We start from the raw sequence: 16629 nt of genomic DNA, 5'->3' as shown, positions 1-16629 counted from the left end.
CCTGGGCCAAGGAAAAGGAGGAGCCGGTTCATTTATTTTTCGAATGGCACGTGTGTGATGTAGCTAGGAGATCCTAAGATTATCCGGCTGCCAGGCAGGAGACGTTCGGAGGTGGTTTGCCATTGCCCCGCTCCATGTCATGACCTTGGTGTTCCTTGGAGGTCACCCTTCCATGCACTCGCCAGGACTGACTCTGCTTACCTTCCGAGCTCTGATGGGATTGGGAGCTGTAACCATGACAGATGCGCAATATCTGTTGATTTGAGCCTTAGTGTTTGCAGTGTGGGTGTTTTACCAACTTCACGTATCTAAGCAGAAACTAGTAGATGTCGAGTAGGCACACCGTTTAGTTAAATGCATTCCCTAGCTTCCTAAAAGACATTCTATAACACTTTCATCTTGAAGACGTACTCTAACCCAGGGGTAGTCAACCTGTGGTCCTCCAGATGTTCATGGACTACAATTCCCAGGAGCCCCTGCCAGCAAACGCTGGCAGGGGCTCATGGGAATTGTAGTCCATGAACATCTGGAGGACCACAGGTTGACTACCCCTGCTCTAACCCCTTCTAGAATCCGGTGATGTTTCTCTTGTGGTACCTTCCAGGAAGCTAACATGAAATTTTTTACTTTTGCTTCTTCTAAAAATCCCATCTCCAGAGACGACGATGAGTGCTCACCGAACGCCCCTTTATGGCCAGCCCTCGTGGTGGGGGGAGGATGACGCCAATAATAAGCTGGAGACCTTGGATGATAGGAGACAAGAAGAACATTATTCAGGTATCATTTTATTTGTTTGTTTAAAGCATTGATTGGCTGCCTTTCTGCCCTGTAGAACTCAAGGTGACTCACAATATGAATAAAATATTTTTAAATGTGTATTTTTAAAGGGGATAAAAGAAACCCCTGAAACGTTCTTCGCACTTTGAGAAACCCAAAATGTGCAGAATATGGTTGGGAAGCATAGTTGTGTCCACACCCACCTGGGGCCCCTCCCCTCTCCACCTTTTCCAGGCTCATCATTGGCCGTTTTGGGAGTGAGGGGGCAGGTCGACATGTTCGTATATGGTCATATCACCTGATGAATGTTTAACAAATGTAAAAGAAAAAACTTAACTCCCACCCATCCAGGAAACCCCTCCAGGGCCATCAAGAACTCCAGGGTTTCACAAAAACCTCGGTGTAGTCTGCATGGGGCTTTTTATCCAGTCCCTGTTCTAATGAATCCCTCCCGTCTACACTGAATTCAGTTTGCATTTTGATTTGGGGCGCTTTAAATCTTCCCTCTGCAACATGCATGATTGATTTGTGGTCACTCTACCTTTCCCCTGCGATATCCTGGAGTGGATATTTCAAAAAACGCCATGAGTAAATGTGCGGCTCTCTGCTTTTTGCGAATTAACTTGCTGCCTTGTGCCTCCAGCACTGTAGCAAAGCAGTGTTCTCTGATTGGCCAGGGTGTCAGTTCAAAGTCTTCCTGGTTCCCGGTTGCAAGGCTTGTCTTAAAGTGACTGCACTCCTGAAGCCCTAACTTTTCTCAGCAGAGATTTGCCTCTTGGTATTTTCCCCCCTCCTCTGCTGTCTCCAATCCCCCCCCCCCATTCAAGAAAAGAAAGAGGCTCCTGCTGCACTTGGCTCCTCCCCCTTTCTGAGCTTCCCCAATAGAATGTAGAACACTTTTTCTTTCAATGGGGGAGGCGATAGAGGAAGACCCGAGTTCAAATCAATCTGATTTCAGCAGGATCCACAACGGAACAAACAAAGTAAGTGCAGAATCAGCCTTGGTTGAAAAATCCTGCTTTAATTTTTCATTTCTAATCTTTAGAAAGAACAAAAGAAATAGCCCAGCACGAAGAAGAAATCAACGGTAACCTCACCGGCTACAGAGATTCCCAAGGCGACTCTGTCTATGCCTTCCGGAGAGAGCCCAGTTATTTCGAAATCCCGACGAAAGAATTCCAGCAGCCGGTGAAATCTCCCGAAGCGCAAGTCCACGAGATACCTACCAAGGACGTCGATACGGCGGTGCCACCTGTCGTGCAGAGCCACGCCTCTTTCACCATTGAATTCGACGACTGCACTCCAGGCAAGATTAAGATCAAAGACCACGTGACCAAATTTTCACTCAGGCAGAGGAGGAACCTCAGCAAGGAAGCCGGCCACACCGAAATGATTTCGGCGGAGAACAAAGTGGCCGACTGGCTGGTACAGAATGACCCATGCCTCATGAGAAGGCAGGCGATGGGAGATGACGTGTATAGCACCAAAAGCGATCTCCCCGTCCATGTAAAGACACTGAAAGGTAAGCGTGGAGTTTATAATAACTCTTGAGTCCTACGAGCTGAGAGCCAGCATGATGTACTGGTTAATGCTGTGGCCTCTAATCTCATTGAGACATTTTATGCTGTGGCCATACTTATTGAGATGTTTTAGGTGTGCCAAATAGATATACTTTTATGGTTTTAAAAACCTTTTTGAGCTGTAATAATAAATTATATTTTTCTACTTTTGATTTTGGCTCTCGCCTGTTTTCCAGGTTGTGCTTTTGTTTCCCATTATTGTTGTTGTTGTTGTGATTGTGATTATGTTTTATTACCTGCCACTCTCGGCAAGCCAGCTTGTGGCGGGATACAAGGTACAACACAGTACAATGAAGAAGAAGAAGAAGAGCTGGTTCCTATATGCTGCTTTTCCCTACCCGAAGGAGGCTCAAAGCGGCTTACAGTCGCCTTCCCTTTCCTCTCCCCACAACAGACACCCTGTGAGGGAGGGGAGGCTGAGAGAGCCCTGAGATTACTGAAGAAGAAGAAGAGTTGGTTCTTATATGCCACTTTTCCCTACCCGAAGGAGGCTCAAAGCGGCTTACATTCACCTTCCCTTTCCTCTCCCCACAACAGACACCCTGTGAGGTGGGTGAGGCTGAGAGAGCCCTGATATCACTGCTCGGTCAGAAGAGTTTTATCAGTGCTGTGTTGAGCCCAAGGTCACCCAGCTGGCTGCATGTGGGGGAGTGCAGAATCGAACCCGGCATGCCAGATTAGAAGTCCATACTCCTAACCACGACACCAAACTGGCTCTCAATCTTTGGTGTCAAGCTCCAGGCTGGACAAAAATCATGCTAGCAGACCAGCAACTGAATCTTTGCCCGGTTTTAAGTTATAAAACATAAGAGTTTCCAGAGCTGTGGTCTTGAAAATGCTCGTGCAGTGAGGTTGATGCTTGGTGAAGTAATCTCCATCCCAGGACAACTCTAATGGTGCTCCAACTTTGCAGGTAACAGACACGAAGACGGAACGCAGAGTGATTCGGAAGACCCGGTCGCCCCCCAGCCCGAAAAGGAGTCGGCTGTCCACGACCACGCGGCCGAGCAAGCCAAACTCCAGCGGCAGATTCGGCGTGACCCTCAGGAAATGCTTCACAACCAGCAGGCCTTTGTCATCGAGTTCTTTGACGACGACACCCCCCGGAAGAAGAGGTCACAGTCTTTCACGCACAGCGGCCCCTCCACCCAGAACGAATCGGATCCCGCCCTGAAGGCCAAGGTGGAGAAGCGGAAAATCACCACCCCTGCTGAGAAAGTGGGGAATTCCACCCCATCGTCACTCTTGGCCCCCGTGGGAACGAAAGGGCCAGGCCCCTTCAACGCTCCAAGAGCTGGCTCCTTTAAGAGGGAGAAGACAGAGGAACGGATCAGCTCTTCCTCATCTTCCACATCAAGGTCGTCGGTCAAAACCCACGGCAGCGCCGGGCGGAAGTCAAAAATTGCGCAGGATTTTGCTGCTGAGTGCCTAAAAGAGAGCTTCCAAGCCGTGAAAGTGGCAGAGAAGCCACCACCGATGCCCGCCCCGCTCACCCCGCGGGTAGTAGTGCCCTCGCCCCCCGAAACGGCCGCCGTGCCGGCCGTCGATCCCAGCGTGATCAAAGCTCGGAAGCATGAAGAAGAAGACAGCCTGAGTGAAACGGGAACGTACACCATTGAGACCGAATCACAGGATAAGGAAGTGGAGGAAGCTCGGAAAATGATCGATCAGGTAATGAGGAAGTTAGACGCTGAGAACTTTGGGGGACGTTGCGTTTGTTGTTGATTTCTGGAAGGATTCGTTTTTAATGGAGATGATAATAATAATAATAATAATAATAATAATAATAATAATAATAATAATAATAATAATAATAATAATAATAATAATAGTTTCTCACCCGCTATTCTCATCACGCCGACTCGTGGCAGGTTACAGCATTAAAAAAACCCACAACAATAAAACCCCATTAGAGTCGCCTTCCCTTTCCTCTCCCCACAACAGACCCCCTGTGAGGGAGGTGAGGCTGAGAGAGCCCTGATGTTACTGAAGAAGAAGAAGAGTTGGTTCTTATATGCCGCTTTTCTCTACCTGAAGGAGTCTCAAAACAGTTTCTGATTGCCTTCCCTTTCCTCTCCCCACAACAGACACCCTGTGAGGGAGGGGAAGCTGAGAGAGCCCTGATATTACTGAAGAAGAAGAGTTGGTTCTTATATGCCACTCTTCTCTATCTGAAGGAGGCTCAAAGTGGCTTACAATCCCCTTCCCTTTCCTCTCCCCACAACAGACACCCTGTGGGGTGGGTGAGGCTGAGAGAGCCCACATATCACGGCTTGGTCAGAACAGCTTTATCAGTTCCGTGGCAAGCCCAAAGTCACCCAGCTGGCTGCATGTGGAGGAGGAGGACCAAGCTCCCCCAACCTTTACTCAAACGTCTTGGTCTCTAAACCCCGCACCATCTTTGTTGCCTTTCTTTGGACACGCTCCAGTTTGTCTACATCCCTCTTCAACTGTGGTGCTTGTATAGAGCTGAGCGCACATGAAACTGCCTTGTACTGTACCAGACCGGTGGACGATCTAAATCAGTATTATCTCCTCTGACTCATTGTCAGCGGTGCTCCAAGTTCTCATTGTCTGCTGCCAGATCCGTTAATTGGAAATGTTGGGCATTGACCTGGTGACCTTCTGCTTGCCAAGCAGAAGCTCTACCCCTGAGCCACACCCCCTCCTCTGTCTTGTTACCCAAATTCCTGTGTCAGATCTGGCATGTACACAGTGTCCTCGACATGCTTATACCCATGTTCCTGGGTTATTGCTTGGGACCATTTCTGCCTGTTGCCTCCACTGTGCCCTTTCTAGCTCAATATCCTTAGGAAGATGAGGCAGAGAGAGATAATCTCCAGTAAGAGAATCGTCATTCCCCTGATAAGACATAAGGCTAGAGAATGAGTACAGGAAAGCAAAAATAAGTAAAATAATCTTAGCTATGCTGTCTTTGGTTGTTGCTTTATCTTGGTGCAGATAGAGAATCTAAGGGGAAACAGATGGAGATAGTAGAATCACATGTTGCCTGTCTTGGGTCTATTATGCACGGCCGCTGAAACGGCGGCATGGAGAACGCGGAGGAGGAAGAAGCGAAGCAAACCACTTACGCATGGGATGGAATGCAACGGCGGCAAAACCCAGAGTATCTGATTATGCACGCGGCTACTCCAGAGCCACTTCTGGTTGCGCCCTGGTCCCGGGAAGCTCCACCTTCTTCCGCATCTCGCTAACACGGCTTTTTTGGCAGCATACCATGACTCTGCGCCCCGTTGCAGCCTGCAGCATGCATAATTGGTGATTTTAGCCACCGCCATTCCACCCCGAATGCGGACCTTCCACTCTGTGCATAATGGGCTTTGCAGATCCCTGTGGTCCTCCAGATGTCCATGGACTACAATATCCATGAGAATTGTGCTTGTATAGAGGACCACAGGTTGACTACGCCTGTCGTAGAAGAAAGAGTGGTGCATTGTGGTCTGGAGCAGGAAAAGGAAAAATTACTCAGCTATCTAAGACCTACTCTGCTAAAAATCCAATAAATTCTTGATTTGTATTGCTGACAACTTCATTTCCCAGAAAGTGGAAGGGACATCCAGGGGGGTCTGCTTGTTTAGACTTGATTATTACCAATAGGGAAGAACTGGTTGTCGAGGTAAAAGTTGTGGGTGTGCTTGATAGTTGTGACCATGTGACTTTGGATTGGGTGATCTTGGGGAAGATGAAAGCTGTGCATAGTCACACATACAGGCTGGTCTTCAGGAGTGCAAATTTTAACAAAGTTAAAGTTATGTTGGGTAGAATCCCGTGGTCAGAAAAACTTAAGGAGATGGAAGTCCAAGAAGCTTGGGAGTTTCACAAAAGTGAAATACTGAAGGCACAATCACAGACAGTTCCCTTGATAAGGAAAACGGGGAGGGTTCTAAAGAAACCAGGTTGGCTCCATAAACACCTTTCAAAATAACTGAATAATTAAAAAATTTAGGAAATGGAAGGAGGATCTTATAACCAAGGAGGAATATAAACAAATGACCAATGCTTGTTGAGAAAGCGTTAGAAGAGCTCAGTATGAGCTTAGGCTAGCAAGAAATGCTGAAAGCAACAAGAAAGGGTACTTTAGTTATATTCAAAGTAAGAAAAGGAATAGGGACATGGTAGGACCATTGCAGGGACCAGAAAATGACATTGTGACAAGTGATGAAGAGAATTGCTCAATTCCTACTTCTCTTCAGTCTTCTCTTGCAAGGAGAATCATGCTCAATGTGTCAAAACCATTTCAAGTGACGAGGAATGGGAGTTGTGGCCTAGGATCCCTGTAGGGTTAGTCCTTAAACACCTACAGTATTTGCTGGTGTATAAGACTACTTTCCCACCCTGAAAAACATGCCTCCAAGTGAGGGGGTTGTCCTATACGCCGGGTGCACTTCAGTTGGGATAGACATAGCTGCCCATAGAGGCCTCCTGATGCCCGCCCACCTCATTCTACATACCATCCAGCGCGGCCGCAGCGGGTCATCAGCGTGGCTGCGGTGAGCATCATCAGCTAGACAGGGGGGCCAGCCTTTTCAGGGTGACTGGCCCGTTCTGCTCGGCAGAAAGCAGTGGCGCTCCGGCCCGCCCCTTGTCTACGCAGAGCTCGCACATGCGCACTTGCACGCTAGTGCCGGTCATGGGGAGATGCAGGGGCGGGCCGGAGGCACTGTGGTCGCACTGCGGCCATACAATGGTGACAATGACAGGTACTGTAATGAAATGTAACAAACTCTATATTTTGAGTGGATATGTAGGGGGGGTCGTCTTATACGCCCAGTCGTCTTATACGCCGGCAAATACGGTAGTTTGTTTAAATGAAACCAGATCTTCCGGACCAGATGGATTGCATCCAAGGGCACTAAAAGAATTTGCAGGTGTAATATCTGAGCCTCTGTCCAGTCAGGGCTTCTCCAGAAAGATCTGCGAAGGAATGGGAATTCCTTTTTTTTTTTTTTTAAAGCTTCCTGGTCTTTTGCTTTATCAGGTTTTTGGCGTTTTAGAGTCTGCTGAATTTTCCAAAATGTCTTCACCAGCCTTCAGGCCGGTTATTAAAGGCGAAAAAGAAGACCTGGGGGCCCATCACTTGGCCGGTGAGAATGGCTCAAGCCCTAGAGTGACCATGATGCAGGTCATTGCCTCCAAAGTGGCGAGCGGACACCATGCCGAGCTGCAGGTACGGCTGCTCCTCAGTTCCGATGGCTCACATTTTTCAGCTCCAGTCCACAGGTCTGTTTATTTTCTCTTAGACTTATATACAAGTGGGGACCCCGCGAGGAACTCCCGGAGGAGATCATGCCCACCTCTTGATTCCTTCCCACTGCCCCTTTCACTTCCATCACCTCTCTTGCCCCAGCTTGCTTGCATCCTCCTTTTTTAACCACCTTTCTCCCTCGCACTTGCTGTATGCCAGGGGTGGCCAAACTGGCTCTCCCCATGTCCATGGACTGCAATTACCTTGAGCCCTGCCAGCACCATGCTGGCAGGGGATCATGGTCATTGCAGTCCATGGACATGGGGAGAGCCACTGTTTAGCAACCCCTGCTCTGTGTGCTGTGGCCTGTTTGCCTTAATTCCCTGCTGCCGTTTGCTGTTTTGTTTGCAGTCACCTCTTTCCATCTCACCATCATACTGGCCAGCTCGGTCGCCCTCCTTCCTGCCCAGCAAATGCTGCTGCCTTTACCTCACCATGACCGTTTACGCACTGGGAACTTCACTGACCCAGCCTCCGTGCAGGAGAACAAATTGGGGGTGAATGAGGAGCACCGGGCCAAATGCTCCCCCGTGTGGGTGCAGGAAGAAGTGGGGCAACCTGCCACGACTAAAACTCCAGCCTGCAGCCCGGCATGAAACCTCCAGTGCGTAAACGGTCCATTTGTTGCCCTTTTCATTATTGCTGTTCCCGCCCTCCCCATGTTGATTTGCTTCTTTCACTGGGGGCTACACCTGCCTGCAACAATTTTAATGGGGTTATTAGGCAACCCACAGGATGGCAGCTGAGATCCCACGATGTATATTCCCCATCTTCAGCATGTTTCAATTTTGGCATTTTTACAGTCCCCATTCGCTTTCCCCCTGTTCCTGGATATTTCTGCAAACTACCCTGCATTTTTATATGAATTCCCTCCTGTTTGAGTATGGCCCTATTGTGTGGATTTTTTAATCTGCATTGTTGTCACATTCAAAATTAAACCTGATAGGGAAAACTGTTTTACACTGAGTCAAACCATTGGTCTGTCTCGCTCAATATTGTCTGTGCACAATTTGCGGTGAATGGGGAAGGGCTGTGGTTCGGAAGCAGAAGGTTCAAAGTTCAATTCCTTGAATATCCATATCCTTGTATATCCAGTTAAACAAGGATCAGGTAATAGATGAGGTGAACAGCCTCTACTCCGAGAGGCACTGCCAGTCAGCATAGATAATGCACCCTTAATAAGGGTCTGGCTCAGTTTAAGACACTTTCATGTATTTGCGTAAAATCACATTATAGAAGAAGACGAAGAAGACTTGGTTCTTATATGCTTATATATAGATTACTGGTCATGTAACTTGTTCTGCATGCATGCGTAAGGATAGCATCATGCGGTTATTCTTCCATTCCCTACTTCTTGATTTTGCTGTTTACAATTTGTTCTCCGTTTATATTACTGCCAGCTAAGTGTTGGCAGAAAGATACATGCATACATGCACACTCGCCTCATGTATCTGATGAAGCAAGCTCTGGTTAGTGAAAACTGATGCCAAAATGATTACGTGAGTCTCTAAAATCAGTGGTCCCCAACCTTTTTATCACTGGGGGCTGGTCAGCGCTTGACAGTTTTACTGAGGCCCGGAGGGGGGGGGTAGTCTTTTGCCAAGGGATGCTGCTGCCACCTGAGCCCCTGCTCCACTTGTTTTCCTGCCGGCACCCCTGACTTCCCACTGTGGCAGGGCAGACCCAGTGGCAGCAGCCAGGGAGGAGGACGAGGAGGAGCTACGGCCCGGTACCGACTGATCCACAGACCGGTCCCGGTCTCCGAACCGGGGGTTGGGGACCACTGTCTAAAATGACATAAGACCGCCTCTCTCTGTGGTTTATGCTGGTCTAATTGTTCTTCCTCTAAGTCTAGTAATTCTGCAGCCAGCAGCAAGAATGCCAAAATGTTATGGCTTATGATGAAGCTTCCGTTGACGCTCTTGGGTTAATGGTACAGGATTTCCCTTGTCCCTCACTTTTCCCCCCTTAACTTTGTAGCTTCCGCCAGCATCTCAAGGTGGTCAGAAATGGGTGTCCCGATGGGCGAGCCTGGCAGATACCTACACAGACTCCGGTTCTGCTCCCGGGCTTGGAGATGGCCAGCAGCAGGCTCCTTTCACTCAGGCTGGCTGTGGTACGTACTGCCGCTGATGCTGATCTCACATGGACCGATTATGCACTGGGAACTTTACTGCCCCAGCTCCCGTGCAGGAGCACAAATCGGGGCTGGATAAGGTGCACCAGGCCAAATGCTCCCCCGTGTGGGTGCAGGAAGAGATAGAGCAACCTGCCACGACTAAAACTCCAGCCTGCAGCCTGGCATGAAACCTCCAGTGCATAAACAGTCATGGTGAAGTGCCCCTGGTTTTGCGCCGTCTTTCTGTAGCTTTGTAAGTAGTTAAGTATCGAGCTTAACTGGACAGTTCTGTCTTGCATAAAACACGTGTACAGTTAAGAGTTGAGCTATGCATTATGTCACATTAAAAAAGGAACCTGGCTTTTTAAAAATTCAAGACACTCTCCGTGCTGTCTAAAGCAGAATTTATACTCTCGTAACCCCATTCAGTGGGCTTAGAGAAATGCAACTCTGCTCTCAGAATGGTAGTGAACAGCCACAGGCAAAGGAAACGGTTGGTCTTGAACTCATGGGAGAAGAGAAGCCACTGGCCTGGTTTTATTCTCCTTCTGTTTTCTTTCTCGCTTCGCCATTCTCCCCAGTTCCTTTCCTCCCAGTTAGAAGCCAAGAAACAAAGAATGAACAGACAAAATACCCTGTTCCTTCCCCCGGATATGACTTCAGGGTCCTCCAGTTTTCCTTGCCTGTAGAAAGAGAGCCTTCAGAATTCTGGCAAGTGTAGCCCCGCTGATTTTATGTATTAGGTATTAAAGTATTAATAATAATTAATGTGTTAGATTCAAGTCCAGTAGCACCTTAAAGACACAACAAGATTTTAAAGGTATAAACCATGGAGAGTCAAAGCTTCCTTCACTGGATATGATGATGCTTTGAGTCTTGAAAGTTTATACCCCAGAATTCTTGTGGGGCCCCTAGTATAAGGTTTGAGAATCAAAGCTCCCTTTGTTACAGAGGTGACAGCTCTCATTGTCTCTCAAAGCCTGGAAATCTTATTGATCTATAACCGGGGTGACCAAACTGTGGCTCTCCAGATGACCATGGATTACAGTTCCCACGAGTCCCTGCCAGGACTGGGAGTTGGAGTCCATGAACACCTAGAGAGCCACAAGTTTGGCTACCCTGCTCTATAAGAAGAAGAAGAGTTGGTTCTTATATGCCGCTTTTCTCTACCCGAAGGAGTCCCAAAGCGGCTTACAGTCGCCTTCCCTTTCCTCTCCCCACAACAGACACCCTGTGGGTCGGGTGAGGCTGAGAGAGCCCTGATATCACTGCTCGGTCAGAACAGCTTCATCAGTGCTGTGGTGAGCCCAAGGTCACCCAGCTGACTGCATGTGGGGGAGTGCAGGATCGAACCTAGCTCACCAGATTAGAAGTCCGCACTCCTAACCACTACACCAAACTGGCTCTTAGTGCTACCAGACTCAAATCTAGCTCTTCTATTGCATACCAACACAAAAGTGTAAATGCGTGGCCCAGCTCTAAGGTATAAATGGAGATGTGTCATGTGGCATTGATAAATGTCTTGTTTTAATCATTCTTATCAGAAAAGAATCCTGTTCCTAAAGGGGGAGAATCGGAGAGCTCTATGGCTTCACGGACAAGGCGCCTTCTTCCTCAGCTTCCACCAGGTGACAAGGCTGAAAGTCCGACTCCGCCCCTTTTGATCGGCTCAGAACCCTGTTCTGACCCTTCGCCGAGGAACGTCGCGAACGACCCCCGGGTGGAAATCTACGCCGATCCTTCCAGCCGGCTGCTCATTCAAGAAGAACTGGACCCCGACAGCCTGAGCGATGCCAGCAAATCCGATGACGGTTTTGGCCTGGAAAAAGAGCGGAAGTGCCAAGACAAGCAGGGGCAAGCAAGGCCTGACCGCGGAAAATCCCAAAACCATCAGCACTCTGCGCCCCGGCTGCCGGGTCTGAGAGCTTCGAGCGATCCGTTATCCACTTCGTTTTACATCGGAGATGATGACGAAGATGCAGGAGTTCCTTCCAAGCTTTCCCCAAACACCTCTCGCACTCGAGCGGACAAAGACGACGCTGTTTTCCCGCCTGCCAAGCCGGCTGCTAAAAGCATCAGCAGTAGCTACGTTAGCTCAAACGGGAAAATGGTTATTTCCTTGCACTCGAGCCTTCCTCTTCAAGAACCAGAAGCGGCCACAAAGGAAAGCACGTCCTTTGTCCGGCAAGAAAGTTTTACCAAAGAGAAGTCAAGCAGCAGCGTTTCTCAACACAGGTTGCCTCACATCTCCAGCCACCCTCTGCTCAAAGATCTCGATGTGGCGCGAGCGAGCCGCATGGACTACAATCCAGACACTCACCTTCTTCTTAAAGACACCGAAACGGCTCTGGCAGCCCTGGAGGCCAAATTTCTCTGCCAAACGCACCAGCCCGATGCTCCAGAACGGGCCCCGGGGCCGTTGGAAGACTCCTTATCTGGGGACTCCGACGTGGACACGGCAAGCACCGTAAGCTTGGTGAGCAGCAAAAATGCCCCCGCCCACCCGCCAAAGCGCAAAGCCGCAACGCCCTCGCCGAAAGAGAAATCCTCTTCGGCGCCGTCGATCCAAGAGCAGAACGTCCAAGCGAGCGCCCGCGAACGGCTTTCGGAGAAGCGCAAGACCGTCCCCTCGGAGTCCGGGAACAAAGGGGACAATGCAAAGCGCTTCCAAGGCAAGCGTGGCACGGGTGCTGGAGGCTCTCAGGATTATACGGACGACGAGCGCGGCCCCAGCCTCCCGTACCCGCCATCAAACGACACCGTCTCCTCGGATCAAGAGCAGTCCGTCTCGAGGCCTAGTACCAGGAAGAAGCCTTTCTCGCCAACCGCCAAAGAAGAGTACAGCAAAGTCACTCCGACGGTGCAGAAGATCCAGCAAGTTCTCACGAGGTCCAATAGCTTATCGACCCCGCGGCCGACGAGAGCCTCGAAGCTTCGCCGCGCGCGGTTGGGGGACACCTCGGACAACGAGAGTGCCGACCCCGAGAAAACGGCGGCTCACCCCGAAGGGACGGTGGCGCCCCCCAAGCCGCCAGCCGAGCCCAAGAAGCTGTCGAGGCTCGACATCCTTGCCATGCCGAGGAAACGGGCCGGGTCCTTCAACGTCCCGAGCGATTCGGAGAGCACGCCGCCCAGGCCGACCTTCTCCGGGCGCAGCGCAGAGTCGTACTACGCCACCCGCAAGCCGCCCGTCTCGGAAGCCCGAAACGCTGCTAGGAAGACGGCGGCAGCCGCGGCTGCGTCGAAGCAGCCTTTTACCCGAACGCGCCCCAGCAGTATCAAATACTCCTCTTCTTCCAGTGAGTAGGAGCGTAACTCGACGCACTTTACTTTCCCCCCGCTTGTGGTTTTGATTCTCTTCCAAAGAACTCAAGAGTTAAGTGAGGGAGTGAGGTTTAAAAGGGGATGAGACAGGTTCATGGGAGTTATGTCCGACAGTGGCTACTGGCCATGGTGGCGAACTCGAACCTCCACATTAGAAGCCGTGAATCACTCAGTGATCAGGCCTTCCCCTGATGCTACTAGGAGGTAGCATCAGGGGACAGGCTCTGTGCTGCTTTTGGGCCCTAACAGAAAAAGAGAGAACCTGTCCCGGGCTATCAAAATCAGTTAACAATTTAGTTATATAATCTCTGTTTTAACGATAAATGAAACAACCAGAACGGACTCTAGTTTTTGTTCTGTTTTCAAAGTAGACCTTTCATCGGTGGTTGTTTCCTCCTGCGATTTTGAAACTTATCCTAGAAGTTTCAACCAACTCCAAGTTGTAATCAAAATTCTATGCATATAATATTGGGCTTCAGCTCGCAGGTATGGAAGAGCTTTGTCCAGATACCACTCCCCTAACCAGTACTCGATGGTCACTTTGACCGTTTACGCACTGGAGGTTTCATGCCAGGCTGCAGACTGGCATTTCAGTTGTGGCAGATTGCCTGCACGCACATGGGGGAGCAGTTGGCCTGGTTCACCTTGTCTGCCCCCGATCTGTGCTCCTGACAGGGGGGTAGGGAAGTGAAGTTCCCAGTGCATAAACGGTCTTTGTGAGACAGGGTGCTGGACTATTTCATTTATTTATTTTTCACATTTCTGTGGCGCTCTGCCCTGGTGGGACGTGGAATTCTCCCAGAATTCCACATCTCCAGACTGCAGAGATCAGTTGCTCTAGAGAAAACAGCAGCTTTGGAGGGCAGATTGCTTAGCAACACACCCTTGCCAAGCTCTGTCTACTCCTTGAGCTCTGCTGTCCCCAGACACTGTCCCCCCAAAGCTCCAGTAATTCCCCAAGCCAGTGCGGGACCCGTTTCATCGTGCTGTGCTGATGCATCGCATTGAACGCATGGGTGGTGCATGAGTTTATCCAGACCCTGCCTTAATTTCCTGGCCGTTTGGGCCGACCGCAAGGGAGAGGTGTAGACGGAACAATTGCAGAGCAGTGCAAGCCTTGGGGAGTGAGAGGTTTTTGACTAGCCAAGCCCTGAGTCATGTCACGCCTTCTTTTTACAGGGTCCAATTCCGATCCTTTTTCTTTTGTTTACCTGAGCATCTGTGCAGGTCTTCTGGCCTGATACGTCCCTGGAGGGACAGGTTAAGGCTACAAAGCCCCTTGTAACCATGAGCAGCCACAGGCTTGTTTCAGAGGTTCCTCTCTGTTGAGCATATGGGTAACACCAACACATACGGGTCGCACCAACACAAAATGGCTGCCGTGGGAAGTAGCACCAATCACGAAATATTTGGAGTTTCCAAGCCGGGTGTCATCCCCTGAGTGGGTCCGTTATTTCCAAACGGGTTTCCCCAAAGACTATTCTTTCCTGGGATTAATTTTAGAAAGAGAAGTGGGCGCCACCACAAAATGGCTGCCATGGGAGGTGGAGCCTGTTGCAACACTCCGGGAAGTTCCAAGCCACCTGTCTTCTCGTGGTGGGGGCAGCTAAACAGAGTCCCTTAAAGACCCTGATATAATGCATATTATGATTTTTCAGATTTTGCTTTGTTGAGGTAGTAGAAAGCCACGGTTAGCGGGCACGGTGGTATCGTGCTGGTGAGCATTTAGTTTAGTACCTCATGGCTTATTGGGCCAACGATTTCAAGTTAGGAGATTGCACCTTTAGAATAAATAACACAGGGGTCGGCTGTGGCACCATTGGCTTTAACCGTAGGTGTTAATTGTCTTGACTTCCCTTACGAATTGTTGTTTGATTCTGCTGCTGAGAATCCTTGGCCAAGAGACCTTCCACCCTACCTTGTCCTCTCTTTGTTTCAAATGAATTGGTTTTGTCCTTCCATTGCTTTGCGAGAACACCTAACCATTTCGCATGTAGGATTAACCCGAAGATTCCTCAAGACCTGGTATGCGGCTTAACGTTACTAACGCTCTAATTCCTTCGTAGGGGGTTTAAGGTTCGACACTAAAACCTGCCTAGACCGGGGTTGTTGACTGGGGTTTGTAGAACGGAGATGGGTATCGAGGGTTTTCAGCCCTCTGCTGATGACAATGTGCACCTTAACCCTTTTCCTCTTGAGAAACAAGCAGGCGGAACAGGTTGATGTTGATCATAGAATAATAGAGTTGGAAGGGACCTCATGGGTCATCTAGTCTAACCCTCTGCACAATGCAGGACACTCACAACCCTATTGCTCATCCACTGTCACCTGCCACCCCCTTGAACCTTCACAGAATCAGCCTCTCCGTCCGAGGGCTATCCAGCCTCTGTTTAAAAATCTCCAAAGATGGAGAACCCACCACCTCCCGAGGAAGCCTGTTCCACTGAGAAACCACTCTGACTGTCAGAAACTTCTTCTGGAGGTCTAGATGGAATTTCTTTTGAATTAATTTCATCCCATTCATTTGGTCTGTCCCTCTGGGGCAAGAGAGAACAACTCTGCTCCATCGTTTATATGGCAGCCTTTTAAATATTTGCAGATGGTTATCAGATCCCCTCTCAGTTGTCTCCCCTCCAGGCTAAGAAGAAGAAGAAGAAGAAGAAGAAGAAGAGTTGGTTCTTATATGCCGCTTTTCCCTACCCGAAGGAGGCTCAAAGCGGCTTACAGTTGCCTTCCCTTCCCTCTCCCCACAACAGACACCCTGTGAGGTGGGTGAGGCTGAGAGAGCCCTGATATTACTGCTTGGTCAGAACAGTTTTATCAGTGCCGTGGCGAGCCCAAGGTCACCCAGCTGGTTGCATGTGGGGGAGCGCAGAATCGAACCCGGCATGCCAGATTAGAAGTCTGCACTCCTAACCACTACACCAAACTGGCTCTAAACAGACCAAGCTCCCCCAACCTTTCTTCATACGCCTTGGTCTCCAAACCCCTCACCATCTTTGTTGCCCTCCTCTCGACACGCTCCAGTTTGTCTACATCCCTCTTCAACTGGGGTGCCCAAAACTGAACACAGGACTCCAAGTGCGGCCGAACCAGAGCAAAGGGGGTACCATCCCCTCCCGTGATCTGATAAGGTGAAACGCAGCACTATAGCTGTCTAGAGGGCCTACCTGATGGTGCTTTTGGAATTGTCAAAAAGTTACCGTCCTCAAATCTGGATGTGGGAAGCATCTCCTGTGGCTTGGGGAAAGCATGGCCCAGGGATCCCAAACGAGGGTTTTTGGAGCTGGCTGTAACTAGGATCCATCTGCCTGTGACGGTTGAGCTTTGCATGTCAACCTTGTAGTGAAATGTAGCTTGCGGATGCTGGCAGGCAAATGGAGAAACCTCACGCAGATAATGAAGGTTATCGGCACCGAAAGACTTCCTGAGAACCATCACCAGATGGAGCCGTCTACCCGGGAAAAGGTTCTCTTTCTGACTCACTGGGGCTTGTTTACACAATCAGCTGTCCCGAGGTATGGTGCCCCCCCCATTTTGTTAACTTCCAGACCTCTGCCGCA

At 49.7% G+C, this 16629-nt stretch overlaps 1 protein-coding gene across 7 annotated transcripts in view; it reads left to right on the top strand.

Annotated features, from left to right (window-relative positions):
* Positions 1-16629, top strand: part of CEP170B (centrosomal protein 170B) — a 104657-nt gene that overhangs the window by 59935 nt on the left and 28093 nt on the right. For all 7 annotated transcript variants that reach the window (XM_077323831.1, XM_077323829.1, XM_077323832.1 and 4 more), the window contains 6 exons: positions 658-777; positions 1823-2299; positions 3271-4028; positions 7357-7545; positions 9604-9739; positions 11287-13041. In XM_077323831.1, the coding sequence (XP_077179946.1) occupies positions 658-777; positions 1823-2299; positions 3271-4028; positions 7357-7545; positions 9604-9739; positions 11287-13041 (3435 nt within the window). The remainder of the gene's footprint in view (positions 1-657; positions 778-1822; positions 2300-3270; positions 4029-7356; positions 7546-9603; positions 9740-11286; positions 13042-16629) is intronic.

This window comes from Paroedura picta, chromosome 2 (genome assembly GCF_049243985.1).
Source record: "Paroedura picta isolate Pp20150507F chromosome 2, Ppicta_v3.0, whole genome shotgun sequence".
Classification (NCBI taxonomy): Eukaryota; Metazoa; Chordata; class Lepidosauria; order Squamata; family Gekkonidae; genus Paroedura; species Paroedura picta.
This window is presented reverse-complemented; position numbering and strand designations above follow the sequence as displayed.